Raw genomic sequence first — 25,516 nt, forward strand, 5'->3', positions numbered from 1 at the left:
AGGGAACACAGTCACCATGGATTGCTGCAGAGGCAGATCTTTGTTCAAAGCCAGCGGGATTTAGCCTGAGCCACTGCCAAGCTCTGTAGCTGGACCAACTCCTGACCTTTTTCTTCCCTGGCTTCTCTGGAGACAAAGGTGAGTGAGAAAAAAGCTCTGTTGGAACCTCTTGCTGGTCCTCTTCTCCCCTTGACAGTGATCAGTGAGGACAAAAATCCCAGCTGAAACCTTCTCTCCTGGCCCTGCTCCCCAGAGCTGCACCTGCCTTCAGAGCTCATCACCTCCCCACTCTGCCATGGCCAGGCAGTGATGCCAATGGGACCTGACAGTCTCCAACGTGCTGCTGCAAGGAGCTGTGAGGAGGGGAGTCACACAGAAAGGGAGGAAACAGCTTCATTGAATTTATTCTTTTCAGCTGCTGTCTCAGTGTGCTACCTTTAACTGGGAGTTAAAAAATTCGTATAGAAATGGCTTAAATTGTTCCCAACCCTGTAAGAAGGGTACAAACAGCAGGTTAGAAATCACAGCTGATGGGGAAACAGAGTGAAAGCTCTGATCAAAGAATGATCCACAGGGATGTAAAGCAATTAGAAACATTAGTTAATGGCTTGTTCCTGGGGCTGCTTGTACCGAAGCCGTGGGGTTTGTTGGCATTGTGGTGAAATGAACTGGAGAAACTTCTCAGTGCTGGCATATTTTTGGAGACAGGGAGTCTTCACCCAGGTGCTGGACATTTTTCAACCTCCCCATGGCATCCTCACACCAACAATCCCATGGATATTTGTTAAAACACTGCTCTGGATGACATAGATCTCTCACATCTGAGCAGGAGCACCTTGAATTAAGAGTTGTGCCAAAACCTTGGTCATGGCCAGACTCTGGCTGTAGTTTGAATTAAGTGATTTCTGCGCACCAAACCAAAAAGAAGTCACAGGGTTGGTTGTATTTAATCCAAGGGACTGGTCCAGGAGCAGTGACTGGGATTGAATGGGAAAGTCTTCACTGTCAGCAGAGCAAACGCCTTCTGGGGGGTTTGTGCTGGCTCTGCCCCTCCCTCTTCCCCTGTCTCTGCTTCCTGGCCAGACTGGGCTCCATTCTGTTGTTTCTTCAGCCCCATCTGTCCCTTTTTTTCCTTTTCTTCCATGGTTTCGCCGCTGTCGATGCTGGGGTGGCTCTGCCATCGCCGCTCGCGGTGTCTTGGAGCAGCTGGTGCTGGCAGTGACCCGAGGGCTGAATGGTGCTGGTCAGACCATTTTCCTCACATCCTCAGGATTGCTGGGGCACAAGATGGGGGTTTGTGGGTGCAGTGCTGAGAGTTAGACCCCATCTCCTCCCCAGACTGCTGCTTTGCCATTCCAGGAGCCACACTGGTCCCTGGGACTGGGGGCAGCTTCCTTCGGCTGGCACGGAGGGTGTGAGGGAGGCTCTGGGTTCCGTGGTTGCTCTGCAGTGGGGCCAGACCACCCCTCTTCATTTTTATTCCAGCAAAAGCAGGCAGCAGTGGGCAAAACTCCACAGGGGATGTAGAAATTGGGGTGAAAAGGGTCTGAGCATCAGGGCAGGGGGTGGCGAGCGAGCAGCCACGTGTGTACGTGTCAGGGTTAGAAATCGCTGCTCCGCTGGGCACGCCGGAGGAGACGGGAAAAGACGCAGAGAAAATCAGTTGCCGCCGCGTTTTCCAAAATCCCGAGCGAGCGTTCCTGCTCGCCGCCGCTTCCAAGAAACGGAGAGAACCGAGGAGGAAAATTGCGGTGATTCATCGCGGGCAGATCGGAGGCAGGAAATGAGAGTTTGCTGCCTGCCCCGTGCCCGGCGTGGGCTCCGTGGGCTCGGGCTCGCCGGGGCCTGGCTGCCGGCGAGGGCCTGACACCCCCGGCTCGAGCATCCCTGCGCCGCGGCCGGAGCTGCCGGAGGAGCCACCGGCGAGGCAAAAACAACCGGCGGAGGCCGAGAGCGGGAGCAGCGGGAATTTTTCACCTGCGTTTCTGCGGAGCCATCCAAGCGAGAGCTGCCCGTGAGCCGGGGGGGTCCAGCGGGATGCGGGTCCCAGGGGATGCTCGGTGCCTGGTGTCACGCATCATCTAAATTGGGGGGGGGGGGGTCAGCATCCCTCCTTGGGGACCCCCAGGGTGGTCGGTGGGCTGGGGGCTCCATTGAGAAATGAAGCGTGGGAAAAGGGGGGCGGGGCTTGGGGGCTGCCTGTCCGCGGATTGGCTGGGGGAGGGGGGAGACCCCCGAATTGTGCCGGGAAGGAGAGGGGCTAGGCTGCGCTTGTGACGGGGAGATGGCACCGCAGGGACCCCCCCAAAGCGCCGAGATGCGCCCGGGGCAGCCGGACCCCCTCCCTCCCCCCTCCCCCGTTTGCATCAGGCGGCGCCGGTCCCAGCCCGGCCGAGGGCTGCGCAGCACGAACCCGCTTGGGGTGGCCGGAGAAGGGTCCGGCGCACTCCTCCATGGCTGCTCGGGACAGAAAAGCACCCCCCAAATCTGCTGCCCTCGTCGCTGGTGTTTGGGGATCACCCCTGGAGAGCCTCGGGGGTCTCGGTGCTGCTGCGTGGCCGGCGGGAAGTGGGATGGAGGATGGGAGGGGGAGGATGTGGGGAGACCCCAAAACCTTTGCTGGAGTTCGGGGTGTGAGACTGCATGCACCTCGCTTGGGGTCCAGAGCGTCTGTTCGGCATGCAGGGACTGCCTGGGTTTCAATTGGGAATGGAATGTGGGCACTGCATCCACCAGCAGGGACTGCGTGGGTTTCATTTGGGGATGGAATGGGGCACTGCATCCATCACGTTTGGGGTGGGGATCTGGGGACCCTCACATCACCGTCGGGGTCGGGATGGGGACGTGAGGGATTGCCTGCATACTGCTCGGAGTGGGGACATGGCAGCCTGGACTGGATCTCAGGAGTAGAAGATGGGGACCCTCACATCACCTGTATGGTCAGGAGGCTGGAACCCTTGTGCTGGGGTTGGGACCATTTCACTGGGGCCGGGACCTGGGGACATCTGCATTGGCGTCAGGACTCGGGGAGCTCCGTGCAGGGGCTGCAGCCCCTCCCCAGGGCTCGGCGGGCTGGAGACAGGGGACAGCGGGGGCAGGTTGTGTCTGTCCCCTCCCTCCCCGCAGGGACAGTGACCGGGGACCGGACCCAGGCTCCCCGTGCTTGTTGCAGCCCCATCACCCTGGAGGGCTCCGGATAACTTAGATGCGGCATCGGAGTTGCCTGACCCCGTCCTGACCCGGCCTTCACCCGCGCTCCCCGTGCCATGAAGAGGAAGCCGGGGAACGGGCGGGGGCCGGACCCCGCGGCCCCCCAGCAGCGAGCCCGCTCTGTCACCAAGCCAGCAGAGGTGACTTACCCATGGCAGGGGAGGGGTGACACCCCGAGATGAGATTTGGGTGCTGTTGCACCCTCGTGATCCCCCAAACCATCATCTCTGCCCTGGGGGGGCATGGTGGGGGGCTGTAGCTGACCCCAATGGGGTTTTTGCCCCTCAGTACGTGGGATCCTTCACGCTGGAGGAGCCGGAGCTGCAGCAGCGAGCGGGGCGGGTGGAGGAGCAGCTGCGGGCGCTGAAGGTCGGGATCGAGCGCTGCTCCCCTCGCTGGGAAACACAGAGGGGAACCCCAAATAATGGGGGCACCCCCAGGGGCACGGCCCAGCCCCCAGTGCCACATCTCCCCCGGACAGGACTGTCCCCGCAGGAGGTCGGTGCTGCTGAGGTTCAGCTTGCAGGGCCTGAAGGTCTACGGAGCTGATGGGGAGGTAGGGGGCTGGGGGGGTGGGCAAGGGCTGCTGGGGCTCAGGGGGCTGAGTAGGGGCGTCAGGGGCGTTATGGGGGTGTTGGGAGGGTCAGGGGTGCTGGGGAGGAGGAGCAGCGTTGATGGGGAGGGAGGGAGGGGAGTCAGGGATGCTGTGAGGGGTCACCGGTGTTGGGGGGCTGGTGAGGCGGCCAGGGGTGCTGAGGAGGCGGGTGGGGGTCCGAGAAGAGGAGTCGGGGTTGCTGGGGTTGGAAGGTGCTGGGGAAGGGGGTCAGAGGTGCTGAGGGGTCAGGGATGCTGGGGAGGTGTCAGTGTTCAGGGGGGCTGTACCTCTCTGAGCGCTGCTTTTCTCTCGGAAGCTGTTTTGTGTGTGCAAGCGGGGGTGCCCCTGGGGGGGTCCCAGGGTACCCCTGACCCCCGCCCCGTCCCACAGACGCTGCTGATGGCACACGCGCTGCGCCGCATCCTCTACAGCACCTGGAGCCTCCCCGACCGCCAGTTCGCCTTCGTGGCCCGCAATCCCCAGAGCCCCCCCAGCACCCTCTTCTGCCACCTCTTCGTGGGGCTCCCGGGAGAGGTGGTGGCCCAACCCCGCCCCGACCCCAAAACACCTTCATTATTATTTTGTTTTTTATATTTGCACGCAGCGTCTTTCGCCTCCCCCAGGTCCAGACCCTGCACCTCCTGCTCTGCCGCTCCTTCCAGCTCTGCTACCTCCTGGCGCACCCCGAGGAGCAGGCGGCCGAGGGGGAGCTCCCGGGGCCGGGGGTGCTGCGGGAGCCCCTCAACCCCGAGGAGGTGTCACGAAATGTCAACGCCCTCGTGTCCTTCCGGCGCCTGCCCGGCCTCGGCCCGCTGGGCACCGGGGTAGGTGCCCCTGACCTGCCCTGCCCTGCCCTGCCCGGCCCTGCCCTGCCCTGCCCGGCTGCTGCTCACACCCGGAATTCTCACTCCTGGGGTCCTCACGCTTGGAGTACTCACACCCGAGATTCTCACACCTGGGCCTCTCACACCCGGGATTCTCACACCTGGGGCTCTCACACCCGAGATTCTCACACCTGGGCCTCTCACATATGGAATTCTCACACCTCAGGCTCTCACACCCGGGGCTCTCACACCCGGGATTCTCACACCCAGGGCTCTCACACCCGGGGCTCTCACACCCGGGATTCTCACACCTGGGGCTCTCACATATGGAATTCTCACACCCGGGGCTCTCACACCCGGGATTCTCACACCCAGGGCTCTCACACCTGGGGCTCTCACACGGCGTTTCCTGGCTCGGTGCTTTGGCACAGCCCATTTGTGCTTAGGGTCTCGCAGGGCATTTCCCCCACACGGCGTTTCCCAAAACATTCTGTGCTGAAAAGGCCCCACAAGGATGATCAAGGGCAGCTCCTGGCCCTGCCCAGGACGGCCCCGTTTCTCTCACAGCCCTCTGTGTATTCAGCACAGGGGGTTTTGCACAGCTCCCAGGCAGCCCTTGCGTGGCCTTTTCTCGCATTTTGAGCAGGACGCTGTCGCTGCACACACCATCACCTGGTGCCTTGCATGGTTTCCTTGCATTTCCTCTTTGTGCAGCTTTTCTGCTTTTCTTTGCACAGTGCTGTGTGTGCAGTGTTCTGCACAACCTTTTCATCCGAGGGTTGCAGGGCCCAGCCCCGCACACTGCTCTGCTCATCCTACCTGAAATCGCCTTTCCCTGAGGGCCTTTCCTGCCATCGGCCACTCTGCACAGTTACTCCTTGCACAGCTATTCCTTGCACAACTATTCCTTGCACAGCTATTCCTTGCACAACTATTCCTTGCACAGAAATTTTGCAGGAGGCCACTTTGCACAGCTATTCTGTGACGGTGTTCACAGGGGTCTCAGGTTGAGGGAGGAGATGAGGATCTGACTCCATGTTTCAGAAGGCTTGATTTGTTATTTTATAATATATATTACATTAAAACTATACTAAAAGAATAGAAGAAAAGACTTCATCAGAAAGCTAGCTAAGAATAGAATAGAAAGAATGATAACAAAAGTTTGTAGTTCAGGCTCTCTGTCCGAGCCAGCTAAGCTGCAATTAGCTATTAATTACAAACATCTAACATAAGCTAATCAAAGATCTACCTGTTGCATTCCACAGCAGCAGATAACCATTGTTTACATTTTGTTCCTGAGGCCTCTCAGCTTCTCAGGAGGAAAAATCTTAAATAAAAGATTTTATGAAAAATCTTAAAGAAAGGATTTTTCATAAAAGATGTCTGCGACACTATTCCTTGCACAGCAATTTTTGAAGGAGTTTTTACAGCGCATTTTTTCCTTGGTGTTTTTGCACAGCACTTTCTTTCCACGATAGTTTTTGTAGAACTTTTTTTTACACAGTATTATTTCTCATAACTTTTTTTACATGGCACTTTTTGCACGGTGGTTTGCATGGCTGTTTTGGCATGGTATTTCTTGCAGCAGTAAAAATGCTCTTCACAGCTCTTTTGGCACTGTGGTTTTGCACAGCATGGTGATTTTTTGTATTGGCACCGTGGCATTGTTCCAGGGTGTTCTGCATGGAATTTCTTTCTGCACATCATGTTTTGCACAGCATTTTTTGCACTGCATTTACCCCACAAAGCTTTGCACAATTTTTTTTTTTTTTTTTGGTGGTGTTTCGCACAGCTTTTTTTGGTGCCGCATCCTTTGGGCAGCATTTTCCCCGTGGTGTTTCACCTGACATTCCCCACTGCCGGAGCCCCCAGGCCGCTCTCACAGCCTGTCCCTCCCCCAGGAGCGGCGGCCCGAGGCGGAGGGCCGAGCCTGGCGCCCGGGGAACCCGTACTGCTCGCCGGTGCTGGTGCGCAAGAAAGCCATCCGGAGCAAAGTGCTGCGCTCGGGAGCCTACCGGGACTGCGGGGCCGAGGGGCAGCTCCACCAGCAGCCCCGCGACGCCGGTGAGTGCCGGGGGAAACTGAGGCACGGGGACGCGCGGTACCGCCAGTGTTTGGGGCGGAGAGGGGATTAACGCGCTCCCGCAGCGGCGGCGGGAGGGGAAGGCAAAGGGGCGAGGAGCTTGGCCTTCCTGCCCGAGAACGAGAGCGTCCTGGCCGAGAGCGTGTGGTCCTTCGCCGGCATCGCCAGGTGAGAGCGTGGGTGCGAGCAGCTGATCCTCGGCACGCACCTCACCTGCCTCACCCTGGGTCCTGCCCCACCCCGGGCCGTGCCACAGTCCCGGCCCCGGCTCCTGTCCCACCCCAGCTCCTGCCCCATCCCCGGGTCCTGCTCCATTCCCGGCCCTGCCCCATCCTCATCCCCTGCCCCAGCACCAGCTCCTTCCCCATCCCTGGCCGTGCTTCATCCCCAGCTCTGCCCCATTCCCGGCCCCTGACCCACGCCGGGCCCTGTCCCACCTCCACCCCTGCCCCAGCTCCCGCCCCATTCCCAACCCCTGCCTCAGCCCCAGCTCCTGCCCCATTCCCAACCCCTGCCCCAGCTCCTGCCCCTTTCCCGGCCCCTGCCCCATCCCCAGCCCTGCCCTACCCTGGGTCCTGCCCCAGCCCCATCCCCATCTCTGGCCGTGCCCCATCCAAGGTCTGCCCCATCCCCATCCCAGCTTCATCCCCATCCCTGCCCCACCCTGGGCTCTGCCCCAGCCCTGCCCCATCCCTGTCCCGCCGCCGCCTCTCCCGCAGGGCCGCGGGGCTCTCGCTGCTGCGGCGGGACGCGCCCGGTTCGTTCCTGCTGCGCGCCGAGCCCGGGCTGCCCAAGCGCTGGTGCCTGTGGGTGCGGGCTCCGTGCGGCGTGGTGAGCTACGGCGTGCTGCGGACACAGCACGGCCGCTTCTGCGTGGAGGTGAGCCGGGGGCGATCGGTGCCCGCGGGGCTGCCCGGGGGAGGAGCAGCGGGTGCGGCCACAGCGGGATGCAGGCGGCGCAGTCTGTGAGCCCCTGCACCGCTGCGGTGTGCCTCGCTGCGTGGATATGCCCGTGCACGGATGCACACGTAAATGCATTTATCCGATACTCTGTGTGTGTGTTTGGAGCACCCGTGCATGGCTGCGCTGGGGCTGTAAGTGCATTTATGCCTCACTGCGCCGGTGTTGGTGCAGGACAGGGGTGCGCTGCTGTGTGCATGCACCCGATGCACCCTTGCTGTGCTTGTGCATGGCTGCACTGGTGCCTTGGTGCAGGGATGCACCAAGGTGGGCTCGGGTGCAGGTGTGGGTGGTGGGCACATTGATCCACAGGTGCCATGGGCACGGCGCACAGGTACCCCTGGGCGTGGGTGCACTTGCTCATCCACCCTTGGCTGAGTTTTGGGTGCACTAACACCCAGGTGTGTGATAAATGAGTGCCCAGGTGTGCGTGTGGTCCCCAGCCAGGTCTGGGTGCTTTGCTCTGTGGGTGTACCTGGGCGTACCTGGCACACACAGTGCCCCAGCTCACGCAGGGCATGCACGGCTGTGCTGCACTCACGCCCTCACCTGTGCCATGGCTGCGTGGGTGCCGCGGCTCTGTGTGTGCCCGCTGCAGAGCCCGGGCTGTGTGAGGTTTGTGGGGGTGCGCTGCACTCGGGCACGCCGGGATTTGCTGCGTGGGCACTGGGGTGCGTGGTGCAGGGGTGTGTGGGGCACAGCCTGCGCGGGCGGCTCACCTCTCGCTCTCCCCTCTCTCCCGCCCGCAGCACTCCAACGCCGAGTTCTCCAGCGTGGCCGCTCTCCTGGCTCACTACTCCGGCCCACCGGGGGGCTGCTTCTGCCGCCTGGGCCCCGGCCGGCGCAACCCCGGCTACGAGGAGCGGGACCCGGGCGGCGGCGGGGCCAGCGCGGGGCCGGGAGAGGCCGCCTGGGCTCCCGCCGCCCCCGCCGGGGCACAGCACGAGCGGGGATAGCCCCGGGACCCCGCACGGCCCCCCGGCACCCCCGGCTCTCACCCGCTGCCTGCCTTACCCCGGCCCCCGGCCGCTCCCCGCAATAAAGAAAGGCTTCGTGCATCGGAGCGGGGCTCGGCTGCTGCTCACACCGCCCGCGGCGGGACGCGCTGCACGCCCGTGTGCTCACACCTGTCTGCTCACACCTGTGTGCTCACACCTGTGTGCTCACACGCTCTCCTGCAGGCTGTGGCGCTGCTGCGGTGTTGCACTGGTGCTCACGGGAGGTTGCACACCCACGTGCTCGCTCACCCTCGCCTGCACACGCAGGGGCCACAGCTGCGCATCGGTGCCATCGCACACTCGCGGCCCTGTGCACACTCACAGTCTGTGCCCTGGCGCACTTCCCCCTGCACACCTGTCCTCGTGCACACCCCGTTGCACACCTGTCCTCGTGCACACCTCCCATTGCACACCTGTCCTCGTGCACACCCCATTGCACACCTGTCCTCGTGCACACCTCCCATTGCACACCTGTCCTTGTGCACACCCCATTGCACACCTGTCCTCGTGCACACCCCATTGCACACCTGTCCTCGTGCACACCTCCCGTTGCACACCTGTCCTCGTGCACACCCCATTGCACACCTGTCCTCGTGCACACCTCCCATTGCACACCTGTCCTCGTGCACACCTCCCATTGCACACCTGTCCTCGTGCACACCCCACTGCACACCTGTCCTCGTGCACACCTCCCTGCACACCTGTCCTCGTGCACACCCCATTGCACACCTGTCCTCGTGCACACCTCCCGTTGCACACCTGTCCTCGTGCACACCTCCCATTGCACACCTGTCCTCGTGCACACCCCATTGCACACCTGTCCTCGTGCACACCCCATTGCACACCTGTCCTCGTGCACACCTCCCGTTGCACACCTGTCCTCGTGCACACCTCCCATTGCACACCTGTCCTCGTGCACACCCCATTGCACACCTGTCCTCGTGCACACCTCCCGTTGCACACCTGTCCTCGTGCACACCTCGTCCCACACGTGCGCGCCCCCCCCGCGGCAGTCACGTGACTCGGTGGGCGGGGCCTCTCTCCCGGCGCGGCCCCGGTCGCTGTGGAGCCCGCGTGCGGCCGCTCGCGCATGCGCGGGGCCGCCTCCCGCCGCCGCACCCTCGGGGCTCGCGCGCCCGTTCGGCCAGCGCGGCACCGGCGGCGTCGCCTCAGGTTTTCCCTTGCTCAGTCCCCTTGGGCGCGTCTCGGCTCACAAAAGTTACCTCAGGGTTTCTTACCCTTGCGTTTTCCGCCCTTCAGCTTCCCCCCAGGGTTTCTCTCGCAAACCCTTCCCCCTTCAGGGTTCTCCCCCCGACCTGCGCTGAGTCCCCCTCAGACTTGTTCCCAGCTTCCCCCTTTCCCTGCATCCCTCCCCGGCTCTCTTTCTCCACACTTTCCCCTTCTCCCACAGCCTCCCTCGCTTGGGGATCCTTTCCCTGCGTGCCCCCAGTGAGGGGTAAGTGCTTCCCTCCCACAGGGGGTGCAGATGCCCCGGGTTAGGCCTGCCCCAACCTCGGGTTCGCAGCCCCCAGTACCCCCCAGTCTGTGGGGCTGATGGGTGGGGTGACCTGAGGGGAGAGTCTGACCCGAGTGTGTGGGGTTGATCCTGGTATGTGGGACTGACTGGGTGTGTGTGGGGCTGATCCTGGTTTGTGGGACTGACTGGGTGTGTGTGGGGCTGACCCCGGTGTGTGGGGCTGACCCCGATGTGAGGGGCTGACCCCCGTATGTGGGGCTGACTCCGGCGTCCGTCACTGACCCCCGTGCTCGTCACTGTCCCGCTGTGGGTGGCCGGGGTGGCGATGGCCGCGGAGCTGGTGAAGGTGGCCGGCCGCTGAGCGGGCGTGAAGCGGCCCTGGGCCACCGAGCCATCGTCCATCGTCGGCGGGGACAGCGCACGGGGCGGTGCCTGGTGCGGAACCCCGCGGCCTCCGCCCAGCCTCCCCAGGCAGTTCTCCTTCGACAGGGAGCTCAGCGCCCAGCACATCCACAGTGAGATCGCTACCCCCTGGTGGAGGTCAGTGGGCACCCAGGGCGGTTTTGGACGCCACAATGAGTTCCAGGAGCGTTTGGACAATGCTCTCAGGCACAGAGTGGGATTGTTGGGGTGTCCATGCAGGACCAGGAGTTGGGCTGTGATCCCTGTGGGTCCCTTGCAGCTGAGCATGTTCTGTGAACACATAGCTCAGGACAGGGGCTGAGGGGTTTTCCAGGTGATCCCTAAGGATCCACTTGCAGGATCCACTTGACCTTCCCCACACTCTGCCCATGGCAGGGTGGTGGAACAAGATGAACTTTAAGGTCCCTCCCAACCCAAAGCATTTGGGGTTCCTGATTTATGGGCAGAAAGCCCTGTCTGCTGCTTCAAGAGGCTTAGCTACAAGCCTGGGCAGCAGAGGAGAGCAGACAGTGTTCCAGCAACAGTCTGAGAAATTGAACTTTGTTAGCAGCCAGCATGGCACTAAGGAGAGAGTTACATTTAATTGTTTTAGGTGGATGTTTATATCACAGAATCCCAGAATGGTTTGGGTGGGGAAGGCACCTCATCCCATCCCATCTCCTGCCATGGGCAGGGACACTTTCCATTATCCCAGGCTGCTCCAAGCCCTCTCCAGCCTGGCCTTGGACACTGCCAGGGATCCAGGGGCAGCCACGGCTGCTGTGGTATCAAACTGATGATTTTAGGGACAAATTTACTGTCGAGTGAGAAACCTTAGAGAAGATGGGGAGCCTCAGCCTGGATTAGACTGGCAAAAGGATGTGGGATCCCTTTGTTTCCTTGTTAGCAGGTCAGCACAGGAAACAGCTGAGGTGAGAAATGAACCTCTTAAGCAAAAAAAGACCAACCTCCCTCCCCAAAATGTTTTGTTAGAAGAAGTAACATGGATTAAATGGCTTGTGATGGTTTTAAGATGGAAGTTCCTAATAATGAGAACAAGCAGGGCTAGAAACAATTGATATTAGAAAAATAGGTTATTTTTTCTTATTTAAAACTTAAGGAATCCAGTTATTTTTTCTTCCTACCACACTTCTCTGAAATAAGGGCAAGTGAGAGTGAACAGCTTGCCAAACAAAAATTTTTCAAAGCTAGAGACCATCCCCTTGGCCATCTCCCACCAACTGTTGTTCTAGTTGTCTCTTTCAATCTCATAAGATTTTTGTGCCCTATGGCAAAAATATTATAGTTTGCTAAGTGTTGGTGTTGTCAACTGCTTTTCAACACCTGCACTGCTTCAAGATTCCTTGTTTTGAGAGAAAAACATTGATTTATATGCTAATTTTGTAATTGCTATACTCTGATGACGTGTGAAGATTAAGCAGCCATTTGATGTTTACTTCCAGTTCTTCCTTTAAAACACCTTTTGAGGGGGTGGCAATGAATCTGGACAATGTGTTTCCAGTTAGGAAATGATGGTGGCTGTTTTCTCTGCTTTTCCCCCATCTCCAGGGTCTCATGGAAGGCTACAATGGCACCATCTTTGCCTATGGCAGTGGGAAATCCTTCACCATGCAGGGAGCTGCAGATTCTGCCTCACAGAAAGGGATCATCCCCAGGGTGTTTGAACACATCTTTGAGAGTGTGCAGGTGGGTGTGAAAGAGATCCTGGTGAGGTTTGCTAGAAAGACTTTGGTGTCCTGTGCCAAGAAGTGAGTGCTGATGGCATGGAGTGTGAATGGGGACAGGTTTGGGTGCACTGCTCTGTGGGATTGTCAGACAAGGGGAGAGAAATGATGCATCTGACTCCATTGATATCAGAAGGCTAATTAATTGCTTTATTATACTATATTATTTTGTACTATATTACATTACATCTAAATTGAATCTGCCAAGCACTCAACTCTGCACAGAATCTCGTGACTCTCAGCCCACAGTCCTGACACACACACACACACCCGGCCCTGACAGGCCAAGCAAACAAAACACCATCACTGTGGGTAAACAATCTCCACATTGCATTCTATTTTTGCACAGACACGGGCACAGCAAATGGTAAGAATTGTTTTTTCTTTCTCTGAGGTTCAGAGAATGTGAAACCCAGAAATATTCTTGGGAAGAGCTGTGCCTTGCTCTTCTCTGTGAGGAGAAACGGGGCTGCACTGCTGAGGGCTGTGCACAGTCACCTGAACTGTCCCCTCCTGCCAGGTGACACTGTGAGCTTGAGGTGTGCAAGGGGCAGGAGTTCCCTGCAGCGAGTGCTGAGTGGTTCCAGCTGGAGTGAATGGCCAGGGGGGGTTGGATGAGGTGCTGAAGGGTGGGGGGCACCCAGCTGTGGGAGAGGCTCCCTGTGCTGGGCAGCCTCAGCCCCAAATCCTCCCTGGCTCTGCAGTGTGCTGGGAACACCAAGTTCTGCTGAGAGCTCCTCCCTGGAGATCTACAGTGAGGACACATGGAGCTGACACCAAGCAGAAGCTGGAGGTGAGGCAGGCTCAATGTGTCTTAATTAAGTGCTTTAATTAGCTCAGATGGGTGTTACCATGACTTACAGAAGTGCAACGAAGGTCTCTGTCTGAAGCCTGAGTGCCAAAATATGAAGTTACAAGAGGAATATGGAAGCTAAGAGGGACTTTTGAGGGACTTCAGTGAAAGTTTAGGAAGAGGGAAGTTTAGTGGCTGGTAGCTCAGCAGCAGCTCTGTGAAAATCCTTCACTGGACAAGGCTGGAATAAAGTGCTCATGGGGCAGTTTCTTCCTCATCCTCTTCATCTCATGCTTGTCTCTATAGCAAGAGGATTCTGAGCTTTATAAATGTTTAATCTGATCTAGTGGAGCCACAGATGATCTCTTTATCTGCCTAAACAAAAAAGGCTGATCCTTTTTGAGGGCACACAGCAGGCATTTTTCCCCATGGGAACACATGTGACATTTACAGGATCACAGGAGGGTAAACTCTCCCAAAATCCTAACCAGGGGGCTGACCTTTATAAAATTTACCTGCTGGTGGCTTTGCAGATCCTTTTGTGTGCATTCCTGGAAGGAGCTAGAAATCTCCTGTCCCAATTTATTTCCTTGCAGGCCTGCCCTGGTGTATAAAACCAAGGCTGTAGCACCTTGCAACGCTCTGGGATGGCAGCAGACCCACACTGCCTTACAGGGCAGGTATTTCTGCAGGCAAACCCGTCTCTGCTCCATGTTCCAAGCGTGCTTTGCCTGTCTCCTGCAGAGGGAGAGTGGGAGCAGGGGACGGCTCGCTGCAGTTTCCCTTCCTTTGTTCCCCGGCGGCGGTGACAGGGGTTTCCATGGTGACACCATTGGCGCTGGGCAGAGCAGTTTCCAGGGTAACTCTGACACGCTGCCTGTTGCTGCCCGTGGAGAATGCACGGGTTTTATGATGGGCTTTTGGCAAATATTCAAATGAATGTTGTATGTTGTTGTGTTAGAAAGTAATGCTGTATTAATTCTCTTAAGTAGTTGGTTGAATGTAGTTTTAGGTTGTAACAAAATGTTAAAATAGAAACGATGCTGTGTAGGATTCTTTTTTTAAAGAAAAAAAGTGGCAGTGAGGCAGCAGCCACAGGACACCTGAATCTTTCAGAGAAAGAGAATTTATTGCTCCATTAACAGGAGAAATGAACTTCTTCCTGCCTCAAAGGTGCTGTCAGGATTCAGAGGAAGAAGTTGACACTGCCCAGACAGAATCCTGTGTTTGATGGAATTTATGCATCATGTATGAGGTGTATGAATATGCAACAGGCTGTTGCTTTTAAGGGTTAATCCTCTGTTAATGTGGGTCCTTTTTCAGGCTTGTGATGCCCAGAAAGAGGTACCTGGACTGCCCATAACTCTTTGTCTCTATTGTCTCATATTGTCCCAATTCAAATTGTCCAAATTGTTATTACTCTAATTGTATTACTCTTTTTATAACCATTTTATTACTATTAAACTTTTAAAATTCTAAAAACAAGTGATTGGCGTTTTTCCCACTACCAAAGTACTAGAGGGAGTGTCCTGCCCAAACAAACCCCAAGCTGCCCCATTGCACACCTGAGCCCTCCAATTCCCCCAGAATCCCAATTTTGTTCATTCCTTTGCCTTCCACCTCAGTGACTGCAGCCCTGTCCTGGGTCAGGAGTTCCTCAGGGACTCTGCAAGACCCCCAGACAGAGCCAGGCCACTCCTGGGGCTCTCAGCAGCACAGTGACTGTACCTGGGTTCATCCTGGGCATCATGGCTTTGGAACAAGGATAAATCCCACCCAGTTCAGTGTTCAGCCACTTTTGTTCTGTTCTGTAGGATTTTTTTAACAGCAAACACTGTCTTACATTATCTCTTGTGAACATCACTGAGCCTCCTCTTTGGAAGTCACAGAGCCAAATGTGGTCTGTGCTGCTCCATCATGACAACCATATCTCCATATCCCAGCTGACATGATAAAGATAGTTTTGGTGATGAACTTAGCAGTTGTGGGGTGTAACAGAGCTGTGGGAAATTAACTTAGCTCATTTAAAATTCCCAGTGTGGAGGGGGCTGGTGTAGGAGTGCAGGGATCTCTGGATTATTTTGTATTTTTTGTGTAGGTTTGATGGGTAACTCAAAGTTTTGGATATTTCCATTGCTTATTAACATTCTGTATGAAACTTTTCATCTGTGCAATTGATAATTACTGAGAAGATGCTGTTGGGTATTTAATGCTCTGTCTCAACCCAGAGTCCCAAATAGGACTTTTGTTCATTTAAAAATTAATTTATCTGGAGAAAAATGGTGACAGTTCACCTGTGTGTGATGGGTGGTACTTTGGGAATGTTATCAGTGAGCTCAAGCCACCCACTCAGAGCAGAGAGTTCAGCAAAGCACTGGGAACAATATCTGGGAATATTGTATTAAAAAAAGCTTCCTATGGCTGAGGAGATCTTACAGCCTTTGCCATAATAGGTGAGATGTAATTTGATTCTTGTTTAAAATATGCAGCTTAATAATAGAGAAGGTGGAGGGTGGATAGAAGCTGGGTTCCTCATGGCCTGGGGGATGTCTGAATCAATCAGCAACTTTTAGCTTGAATTCTCTGAGCCATGAAGGTGGTTCCCTCTTTTTCTGTGGTTTTATTCCTCCTTCAGAAATCAGGCTTGCTTGTGGCAGTCAGATGTGGTTTTCTCATACTGAGCCATGGGCAGGGACACCTTCCACCATCCCAGGCTGCTCCCAGCCCTGTCCAGCCTGGCCTTGGACACTGCCGGGGACCCAGGGGCAGCCACAGCTGCTCTGGGCCAGGGCCTCCTCACCCTCACAGGGAAAGATTTCTGTAGATCTCATCTAAATTCCCCCTCATGAAACAAACTGAGAAGGAAAAAAAGCTGTATAAACTCATGGTCTGATCATGTTACTTGTAGAGGAATTTGGCTGAAACTGTAAATACTGCTGAAATATGTGGAGAGGGATGTGTGTGTGTTCAGAGAGAGCAAGAACAGGCATGAATTTTTACTGTTGAGAAAAGCACTGAACTGTGCAGTGTTTAGATTAGGTAGATATTTTCTTACTTCAGGGAGTCCGGGCCCAAAGCAGACAAAGAGCAGGGCTGGAGCAGGATGTGGTGCCAGAACAGCTCTGGTTCTTGACTGTTGAGATGTTTCCTCCTAAGACTGACTGGGAATTGTTTCTGTGCAGATGAGGGAGGGCAGGATCACCTCAGGGCTGCCAAACTCAGCTTGGTGCATCTGGCAGGAGGTGAGAGGCAGGCAAGGACTGGTGCCACAGGGGAGAGGCTCAAAGAGGCCACCAAAACCCACCTGTCCCTGTCTGCCCTGGGCCATGTCACCTCAGCCCTGGTGGATGCCAGGGGCAGACACATTCCCTACAGACTCCAAGCTGTTGGGATCTTTAGCTGTTCAGACTGACCCCAAGAAAAGTTCCAAAGTCTCCTTTCCCAGCCCAGCACTTGAAGAAGCAGTCAGGGCTCTTCATTTCTCGGTCTCAAGGTTGTTCATTGTATCTTATCTGTAAAATTCTTTCTCCTGCCCTGCCGAGGTCCATCCAGCAGGACAGTTCCAGGCACTCTGCCTGCCCCAGGGTGGTGTTATGTCTTTATACTAAAAACTTCAATATTTACAATTACTTCCCAATACCTATCACCTATGTTAGACAGTGAGCTTTGAGCTTCTACTCTAAACCAGTCTGTAAGTGCCAACATGCCAGCAGAAGATGGAGGCCAAGAAGAAGGAGAAAGGCTGGACATGCCCAGTTCCCTCCATCTTGCCTTCTGAACCCCCATACCAGAAACCTAAAATCTACTTTTCCACCCTGTGATAACTTCACTATCATTCTACCTAAACTGTTGTGGCTTGCAGATCTTCATCTAAGGTTGGTAATTTGCTCCATGGGTCATGATCAAACCCAGAGGTGTTTTGGGCTCTGTGCCAGGGCTCCTGAGCCTGCTGGCAGGGGTCTTGGCTGTCCTGGACAGCCAGAGGGGTGTTCTGGGTTCCCACACAAGCTGACCAGGCTGCTCCAGGACTCCCTGGGGGCAACACCAGGACCCTGATGGTGGCATGTGTGTCCCCAGCTGATGACAGCTACGAGGAAAGCCTCAGCACCCTGCACTACACAAGTTGGGCCAGGAACATCAGGAACAAGCCCTGCATCAACCAGGAGCCCAAGGACACCCTGCTGAGGGAGTACCAGGAGGAGATTGAGAAGCTGAAGGCCATTCTGGCTGAACAGAGGGCACAAGTGTCTTGTCAGATAGGAGAGCCTTTACTGGCTGCAGATGACAAAAAAGGGAGATTTACACATGAAATGTTGGTTAAATTTTACCTCAACCTTTCCTTTACCTACTGGAAGAAGGATCCTCCATTCTGGTTACAGACTTTTCCTTCCCTGCTGCCAAATTGACCTTATTCTACTGACATGGCAAAGACCATCTCCACAATCCAGTGTTTCCAGTAGTGGCAAATTCTGTTAGAAAAGGCTGACATGATTCAAATCCATGGTTGTTTTTGGTGATTGTGGCTAGAATTTGGTCAGTTGCAGAAGAGAGGTTTCAGCAGGAAGAACAAAAATGAGCTGCAAAAGAAATAATACTGTAAAATTCTTTTTTGAATATATATATGTATGTTTTCAAAGTAACCATTCAGCCCCTTTTCTCCTACAATGTGTGTTTTTGACACTACAAGAGAAGTTTTGCCCTCCTTATGGCAGTGCCTGAGGACTCAGCCCAGCCTCTGTCCTCTGGAGCAGGAATAGGAAATGTAGGAGCAAATGAAGGGAAGAGCAGGCTTTAAGGAGCTGATCACCTTTGGAGAATTAGCCCCTAAAAAAGGGCAATTTTCAGCAGGGGATTAAGGCTGTAGGATGACTTTTCCCCCCTTTCTGCCCCCTTTCAGAAACAGCTGTGAACAAATAAGGTAATTTCCTTGCACTTTTCATCTTCCTGGTGTCTCTTATCTCCCAAATCTGTAGCATAGCCCTGGAAACAAGTCCTGGTTTTCTTTGAAATAGATACTTTTATGTATAAATACCATCCAATTACATTCACTTCCATTTTCCCCTGAAGCTGGAGCCTCTCTCTCTCTCCCCACACCTCTGGAGCCCCAGGCTGGCAGCATTTTGGCAGTGAGCACAGTTTGAAGGAGCACAGGGGTTGCCATGTTCTTTCCTGGCACCCAGATTCTTTGTTCTCTTTCCAGGAATTCTGCTGACAATCCCACCCTGTGTAACTGTGAGTGATTTTTTATTTCTACTTTGCTTTGTAGGGCTTCTACCTGCTGGGGCTGCTCACCTGGAACAAATCCAGCTCCCTGCCTCAAACCCCAGGTGGATCTGGAAGCAGAGAAGCAGCTGATCAGAGCAGTAAGTTGGGAAAAGTGGCTTTGACTAAAACTTTTTTCATAGTAATCATTACAAATATGGTTCAGCCTTTCCAGAACACTTCTCTTCTCCTAATTTTCTCTATTTTGTAATCCTTGGACTTCTCCTATGAACATCATGTGTTATGGAGGCCCTGTGCCTTATCATAACCCACCTCTTGTTCCCACTTCTCTGGGGATGGATTGGAATGGATTCCCAGGAAGAATTTTTGGAGGAACTACATGTGAAATTGTCAGAAAAGAGAGGAGTAGAGTTGAGGAAAGCAGCAGTCAAAGGTGTTAGGAAGAATACAGAGATGAGGAAAAAGAGGAATACAGAGCCAGAGGGAAACAAAACTCTCTCCTTGCTCTTTAGAAAGTTCATTCCAGGGCAACACAACCAGCCAAGGCAGCCATTTCTAGGGCTGAACAGTCACTTTCATCAATAACAATCACTCCTGTGTGTCAACTTAAATCACAGGAAAAGTCAGTGAATGCTGGTTGTGGAGTTGTATTGGGATGGGCACAAGGTGTGACCTGGAATGGGCCTGGATGTGACCTCAGGAACAGTCCTGGGGCTGTTGCTGTGCCTTGCAGGAGTTCCAGGAGAGGCTGGCCCAGCTCCAGCCCAGCTACCAAGCAGAGCAGGCATCCTGGAGAAGGACATCAGCAGCCTGAGGGATGACTTTGATCTCAAGGTGTCTGTTCTCCAGCATCTCCTCAGGAAGGGAGCAGCTGTGGAGGCTGTGCAGCCCAGCCCAGGTTCCCTCAGCAGCAGGGACTGGTTTTGCACTCACATCTGTGGCAGCCACTGCAGCAAGTGCTGCCTGGCAGCAGCAGTCCCTGCTCTCAGCCCGTGCTCATCCACAGCAGGAGCAGGGACTCTGCCTCTCCCGGATTTAAGACTCTGTCCCAGCTTTGTCCTCTTCCCTATTTCCCTGACTTCTTTCCCTGTCGGGACCAGCCTGACCCTGACCCAAGCCTGTAAGCCTTGAGGCAATGAAAAGCCTCATTTTGAGTAAAACACCTGCTTTTTGCCCACGTAGCAGTTTCCCCCCTGCTGAGGGCAGTGTCTCTGGAGCAGGGTCACTGCTCTGTCCCCTCCCCTGACTCTCATTCCCGAGGGCAGGGCGGGGTGCCTGCCGCAGTCTCTCCCTCCGTATGCAAATGTGCTGCAGCACTTGCTCTCCCGGTGGATTATCCACACCATCGCTCACTGCAAGGCAGATATTCCTCTCACATCCTGGAAATGCCTCCTCTCCCTCTCCATTCCTGCTTTTCATGGACACCTGCAGTGCCTCAGAGCACGGTTGGCAATGTGCTCATACAGCACTTATCACCCACTAGTAATTCTTGAACCTGTCTTCTTCATTTTTGGTGCTATCACTTATTGAGGTGAAGGTTGAGAGGTTCTTTATTTCCTCCCCCTCTGATTACAAATGTGCACCCTCAGCTGTGGAATGGATGATTTTTGGAGCCTCTGAAATGGATTATTTATCTCCCAGCCCTAACAATCTGCATTCCTTTCCTGATACACCCTCTCAGTGTTTCATGGTTTTTACTGACCAGCAGAAGCAGGTGAATGACAGCCCTTTTCCTTTTAGACACCTCATTCCCAGCTTTGGGGGAAGGCTCTGGGAGATGGTTTCACAGATTTCTGTCTCGTTTTGCACAGCTCATTACCAACACTGCATGTATTTCCTCTTTTCAGCTGACACACGGACTAGAGCAATCTCTGACCACACACCTTCACATGAAGATGCTGTTGCTGCAGCACATGAAGAGCCAACATCAACCCTCCAGGCTCCTTCTCCCCTCAGGATGAATAACCCTGAGAATTTGTGGGCAATTCTGTCTGTTAAGGGAGAGATCTCCAAAGAAACCCTTCATTTGGATTTGATATCAACATTACCTGAGTGGGTAATGTTGTGCTTCATCTCCCTCAATAATCCTATTTCAGGGGCACTGAAATAGGGCTGGGATATGAGGGATGCAGGCTTGGACTCGTGCTCAGCCCAAATCAAAATCAACCTGGCTCAAGGTTTTCTCTGTGTGAGAGAATTCCCTAAGCCAGAGCACACCACCACTTACTGGAGCAGCATGGGGGCTTGGGCTGCTCCAGAAATACAGGATTAAAGCAAATTCTCCTGATTTTTCACTTCCTCCATTGTGTGGAACTATGTACAATTAGAAAAGCTCAAGCTAAGATATGCTGTGACAGTCTGATTCTGAACAGTACTGTGGGTTTTAACCAGTCCTTCTGTGGGTTTTAACCAGTCTTTCAGCTTCCCTGTGGTGTGTGCTCACTCTGTTGGGTCTCTCCTGGCTCAAACAGGAGCTGCCATGAAATGCAGAACAGCAGTGCCTGTAATTTGTGGGTAATTCTTTCTGTTAAGGGAGAGATCTCCAAAGAAACCCTTCATTTGGATTAGATATCAAATGTTAGTGCTCCTATTGTAAGAATAAATCCTATTCCTTTTGTGGCAAACTAGAGAAAATGCCCTTCTAATCACATTGTTAAATCCAGCTTCTGTGCAGATTGGGCAGGAGTGTTTGGTTCCACAGGTGTGGGGATTTCAAAGGCACTGCTCAGGCTTTACACATCAGGGCAGCTCAGCAGAGCAAGATTGAATCCTTGCATTCAGTGTGTGTTAAGCACAGGAAAGGGAAGGTCACCTGGCAGGAGCAGTGCAGCAGAATAGCAGGTCAGTTCTGGGGGAGAATGAGCCATTTCACAGGGTTTGGAGATAATTAGGAGGCTGTTATCAGTAAAAGGGTTATCAGCCAATTTGAGACAGGGCTGGCCAACCTGAGCTAGACAAAGGAATGCTCTGGAGCATGGCTTTATTTCAATATTCCATGATTTCAAACATAGCCCTGTGCCAGTGCTGCATTAACAACACTGAGGTGACACAAATCATGGCTGATACTGCCCCAAAATGGAAACCATACTGTGGCTTTCAGATCTAACACTCCCACACCCACCAGTTAAAATAATTCTCTGTGTGATTTTGGCACCTTTTGTGCATCCTTGAAAAAAAAATATATTCAGTGTTTATTTAAATATAAATACACAAAACAAGGGTTTTAAAGATAATTTTATGAGCTTTATTATGGATTTCTGGACATCCTTGTTGACTGACTCCATGCTTTGCCTTTGTGGAGTATTTTGCCCAGAGGAGCTGTGGGTGCCCCTGGATCCCTGGAAGTGTCCAAGGCCACGTTGGACAGGGTTGGAGCAATCTGAGAGAGCAGGAGGTGGCCCTGCCCATGGCAGGGGGTGCAGTGAGATGGCTTTAAGGCCCTTCCCATCCCAAACCACTCTGGGATTCTGGGATTCTTTTTATGACAGAAAGTGTTAATAATAAGTACAGTCTACTATGATTACTCAGGGCAGAAAATCTTATCATAATCCCCAATTTTCTGTGTTCCCAAATGTCACCCATGGAAGGACATGCCTCCTCCAGGCTTGTGAAGCTGTTCTTGAGCTGGTGTTCCCTTCTGCAGTGCTGCAGCTGCTGGGGGGAGCAGGCTCAGAACCAGGAGCTGAAGGAAAAGCACAAGCCCTGCAGGAATCCAGCAAGGACAGCAGTGAGCAGGCTCTCCTCAAGGTCTGTAGCTCCATCCAGGATGTGAAAAATGCATGTGTTTTATGATTGGCTTTTGGCAAATATTCAAATGAATATTATATGTGTTGTGTTAGAAAGTAATGCTGTATTAATTCTATTAAAAATAGTTTTAGGTTATGAAAATTGTTAAAATAGAAACTGTGCTATGTAGGATACTTTTTTTTAAAGAAAGGACTTGCAGTGACACAGCAGCCACAGGACACCTGAATCTTTCAGAGAAAATGAATTTATTGCTCCATTATCAGAAGAAACGAACTTCTTCCTGCCTCAAAGGCGCTGTTGGGATTTGGAGGAAGAAGTTGATGATGACCAGACAGAATCCTGTGTTTGATGGAATTTATGCAGCATGTATGAGGTGTATGAATATGCAACAGGCTGTTGCTTTTAAGGGTTAATCCTCTGTTAATGTGGGTTCTTTTTAGGGCTTGTGCTGCCCAGAAAAAGGTACCTGGACATCTGTAACTCATTGTCTCATATTGTCCTAATTCAAATTGTCCAAATGATCATTACTCTAATTGTATTACTATTTTTATAACCGTTTTATTACTATTAAACTTTTAAAATTTTAAAAACAAGTGATTGGCGTTTTTCACACAGGACGAGGTTCAAGCCAAGAGCAAGGCTCTGGAAAAGGTGAGGGAGCAGCTCCTTCCTCCTCCACATCCTCATTTTCTGAGTTCCAGGGCTGTGGGTTTAGAGAATGACTCTGACTGTGTCAGGATTTCATACACCACATTGTGTGTGTGAGCTCTTATGAAATCTCTCATGTGAAAAACGCCAATCACTTGTTTTTATAAGTTTAATAGTAATAAAATGGTTATAAAAATAGTAATACAATTAGAATAATAATAGTTTGGACAATTTGAATTAGGACAATATGAGACAATAAAAGCAAAGAGTTAGAGACAGTCTGGGTACCTTTTTCTGGGCAGCACAAGCCTGAAAAAGGACCCACATTAACAGAGGATTAACCATTAAAAACAACAGCCTGTTGCATATTCATACACCTCATATATGATGCATAAATTCCATCAAACACAGGATTCTGTCTGGGCAGTGTCAGCTTCTTCCTCTGAATCCTAACGGTGTCATCCTGTCTGAGCAAGGCAGAAGTTCATTTCTCCTGATAATGGAGCAATAAATTCTATTTCTCTGAAAGATTCAGGTGTCCTGTGGCTGCTATCTCAGTGCCAGTCCTTTCTTTAGGAAAAAAAAGTATCCTACATAGCACAGTTTCTATTTTAACATTTTGTTATAACCTAAAACTATATTTAACACACTACTTAAGAGAATTAACACAGCATAACTTTCTAACATAACACATACAATATTCATTTCAATATTTGCGAAAAGCCAATCATAAAACACACATTTTTCACACCTCAGGTGGGACATTAAGCTTTTGAAGCCCAAACCCTCCGGTTGAAAAGGCTCTCGGTTGTGTGACACTCGGCGGGAGGAGCACGTGTGGGATGGGAGGGGATGCGACTCCCTCTGCCGACCTTCGGATCTGCTGCAGCTGCTGCCAGCTCTGAGCTCGCTTTCTGGGGCGAGAAACAAAACATTACAGTAATGCTCTTCAATTTCACGTTTAAAATCTTCATTTTCAAAACACTTGAAAATCAGTTTTGCTCTGATAGTTTGTGGTAGAATCAGAGGGTGTGCAAAAAATTTACATTTGTGTGTACAGTCCTAGACCTGCACGTGAAGGACTTGCTTTATTTGTGTAATCAAAGACATATTGCAATTTTTTAACCAAAGTTAGGAAATTCCAGGAGTTCTAAGACCACATTAGTAAGATTAGCTTCAGGTTCATTCAAAAATCATCCCTGTGGAGAAACATGAGAAGGACTTTCTTTAAAACAGACCTGGAATAATCTCTCCCTTGGGCAGGGACACCTTCCACTATCCCAGGCTGGTCCAAGCCTTGTCCAGCCTGGCCTTGGACACTCCCAGAGAACCAAGGGCAGCCACAGCTGCTCTGGATTTATTGAATTTTGTTCTGGATTAATTTAATTTATTTTACTTAATCCTAATTTGTACCTGCATTACAAAATTTGCCAAATATTGAAGCTGGCTTGTGGCTTAGGGATATCATCCAAGCTGAGTACTACTAAAATTATGGTGACAGGACAGAATCCAGCTCCGATCAATGGTGGGTGATTGAGTGTGGTTCTGCTGGGTTAAAATCCTAGTTTATGTGTTGGTTTGTTGTTTTTGAGAGTGTTCATATAGTTCCCATAGCCTCTCATTTAAATTCAGTCCAGGGAGCAGAGGAGCAGTGGAAGTGGTTCCCGATGAAAAGGGGTACAAATACAGAGTATGAGAGAAAGGGATACAAATACAGGGTAAAATAGTAACCCTTAACAGCAGCAACTAAAGGCAAGTCCCAGAATTCTAACATGCAATGTTTAACAACGGACCAACACTTCAAATTAAGACCCTATCAACTTCATCAATATCAACTAGCAATTACCACTCTGAAAAAGAGCTCTCATCTCCAGGGTTTCATTTCTCACAAAGGGACAGTGCCTGGGGAGAGGAGGGCGCTGTGGGGGACGGGGAGGTGACCCTGCTCGACAGGCCATGCTCAGGCTGCATGCACTCTGACATCTTGCACACACAATTTGTCTGGAAAGTGTGAGTAACAAAGGTGCAGCTCCCTCGGGAATCTGAGCAGTGCCGGGATCAGGGAGCGCAGCCAGCAGGAGCCCCTTTAGGCACCAGGAGAGGTTCTAAGATCTGCCTGGAGCCTTCTCTCCTCCAGGCTGTTTTTACCCCAGAACTAACTTTGCCCTGTTTGGGTGGATGAAGAGCTGTTCCCTGCAGTGCTCAGTGGGGCTGAGTGCCAGAATTGTGAGAGAAAAATGGAGATGTTCAAGTGATTGTTCTACACACAATGACCGTCTCTTCCCACAGCGGTTCCAGCTCTGCCTGGCCGGACAAGCCCGTCGAATGAGAGCAGGGAGCCAGCGGTACGACCCATTCCTCCTCCATTTCTATCCCATTTTGCCTCACTGCTGGCGCTGCTGACAGCGTTTGCCACCTGCAGCCCGAGGATGAGCACTCCAGGCTGGTGCTGGACAGGAGCGACAGCGAAACCATCGCCAGCAGCTACTTCTGATCCCGAGCTAGCCAGATCCTGCAGCTGGACCTAGGTAATCCCCTTTGCCCCGATATCACCGGCACTCCTCATTTTCCTCCTTTTCCTTGAGAAATCAAACGGCGACCCACCCAGGCCCAATTCTGCCTTAACCCCTTGACCTCTCGGGGGCTTCTCGCAGGACGCAGCCGCATTTTGGGGTCCCGCACTGTCCCACCACACACACACACCGCCTTCCCCTCCTGCAGCTCCCGCTGGCTCTGCGGGCAGCACCGCGCCCCAGGCCCGGCCCTTGCGCCCGCCGCTTCTGACCCACCGCAGGAGGGAGGGGACGGCGG

General features: G+C 53.1%; 2 protein-coding genes across 4 annotated transcripts; both read left to right on the top strand.

The window, feature by feature from the left end:
- The first annotated feature begins 88 nt into the window (after positions 1 to 88).
- Positions 89 to 9,618, top strand: SH2D5 (SH2 domain containing 5). 3 transcript variants are annotated; one of them, XM_063177113.1, is made up of 10 exons: positions 89 to 2,014; positions 3,127 to 3,350; positions 3,499 to 3,579; positions 3,692 to 3,766; positions 4,196 to 4,339; positions 4,429 to 4,629; positions 6,531 to 6,693; positions 6,778 to 6,880; positions 7,432 to 7,591; positions 8,422 to 9,618. In XM_063177113.1, the coding sequence occupies exons 2-10, from the start codon at positions 3,267 to 3,269 to the stop codon at positions 8,626 to 8,628; spliced, it is 1,218 nt and encodes a 405-aa protein (XP_063033183.1). In that variant the 5' UTR covers positions 89 to 2,014; positions 3,127 to 3,266; the 3' UTR covers positions 8,629 to 9,618. The 3 variants fall into 3 exon arrangements, with proteins under 3 accessions (XP_063033183.1, XP_063033185.1, XP_063033186.1); XM_063177115.1 differs by having other exon boundaries at positions 3,173 to 3,350; XM_063177116.1 differs by lacking the exon at positions 89 to 2,014 and adding an exon at positions 2,204 to 2,544 and having other exon boundaries at positions 3,173 to 3,350.
- A 1,048-nt stretch (positions 9,619 to 10,666) lies between these two features.
- On the top strand, positions 10,667 to 25,412 carry KIF17 (kinesin family member 17; the record flags this gene model as incomplete). Its single annotated transcript, XM_063176710.1, is given in 14 exon segments — positions 10,667 to 10,687; positions 12,119 to 12,282; positions 13,029 to 13,058; positions 13,060 to 13,087; positions 13,832 to 13,946; positions 16,270 to 16,472; positions 17,096 to 17,117; positions 17,120 to 17,338; positions 18,354 to 18,383; positions 18,386 to 18,450; positions 19,044 to 19,095; positions 19,098 to 19,430; positions 24,338 to 24,423; positions 25,128 to 25,412. Coding segments are annotated over 14 exon segments (1,530 nt in total), but the record flags the coding sequence as incomplete, so codon positions are not given.
- Between the last annotated feature and the right edge of the window lie 104 nt (positions 25,413 to 25,516).

Source organism: Melospiza melodia, chromosome 26 (genome assembly GCF_035770615.1).
Source record: "Melospiza melodia melodia isolate bMelMel2 chromosome 26, bMelMel2.pri, whole genome shotgun sequence".
Lineage (NCBI taxonomy): Eukaryota > Metazoa > Chordata > Aves > Passeriformes > Passerellidae > Melospiza > Melospiza melodia.

Excerpts from the sequence above, each read along its gene's own strand:
- SH2D5 (XM_063177113.1), top strand. The coding sequence starts at position 3,267 with ATGAAGAGGAAGCCGGGGAACGGGCGGGGGCCGGACCCCGCGGCCCCC. Across the intron at positions 3,351-3,498 it reads CTGTCACCAAGCCAGCAGAG|TACGTGGGATCCTTCACGCT; the intron begins GTGACTTACCCA and ends TTTGCCCCTCAG. Across the intron at positions 4,340-4,428 it reads TCGTGGGGCTCCCGGGAGAG|GTCCAGACCCTGCACCTCCT; the intron begins GTGGTGGCCCAA and ends CGCCTCCCCCAG.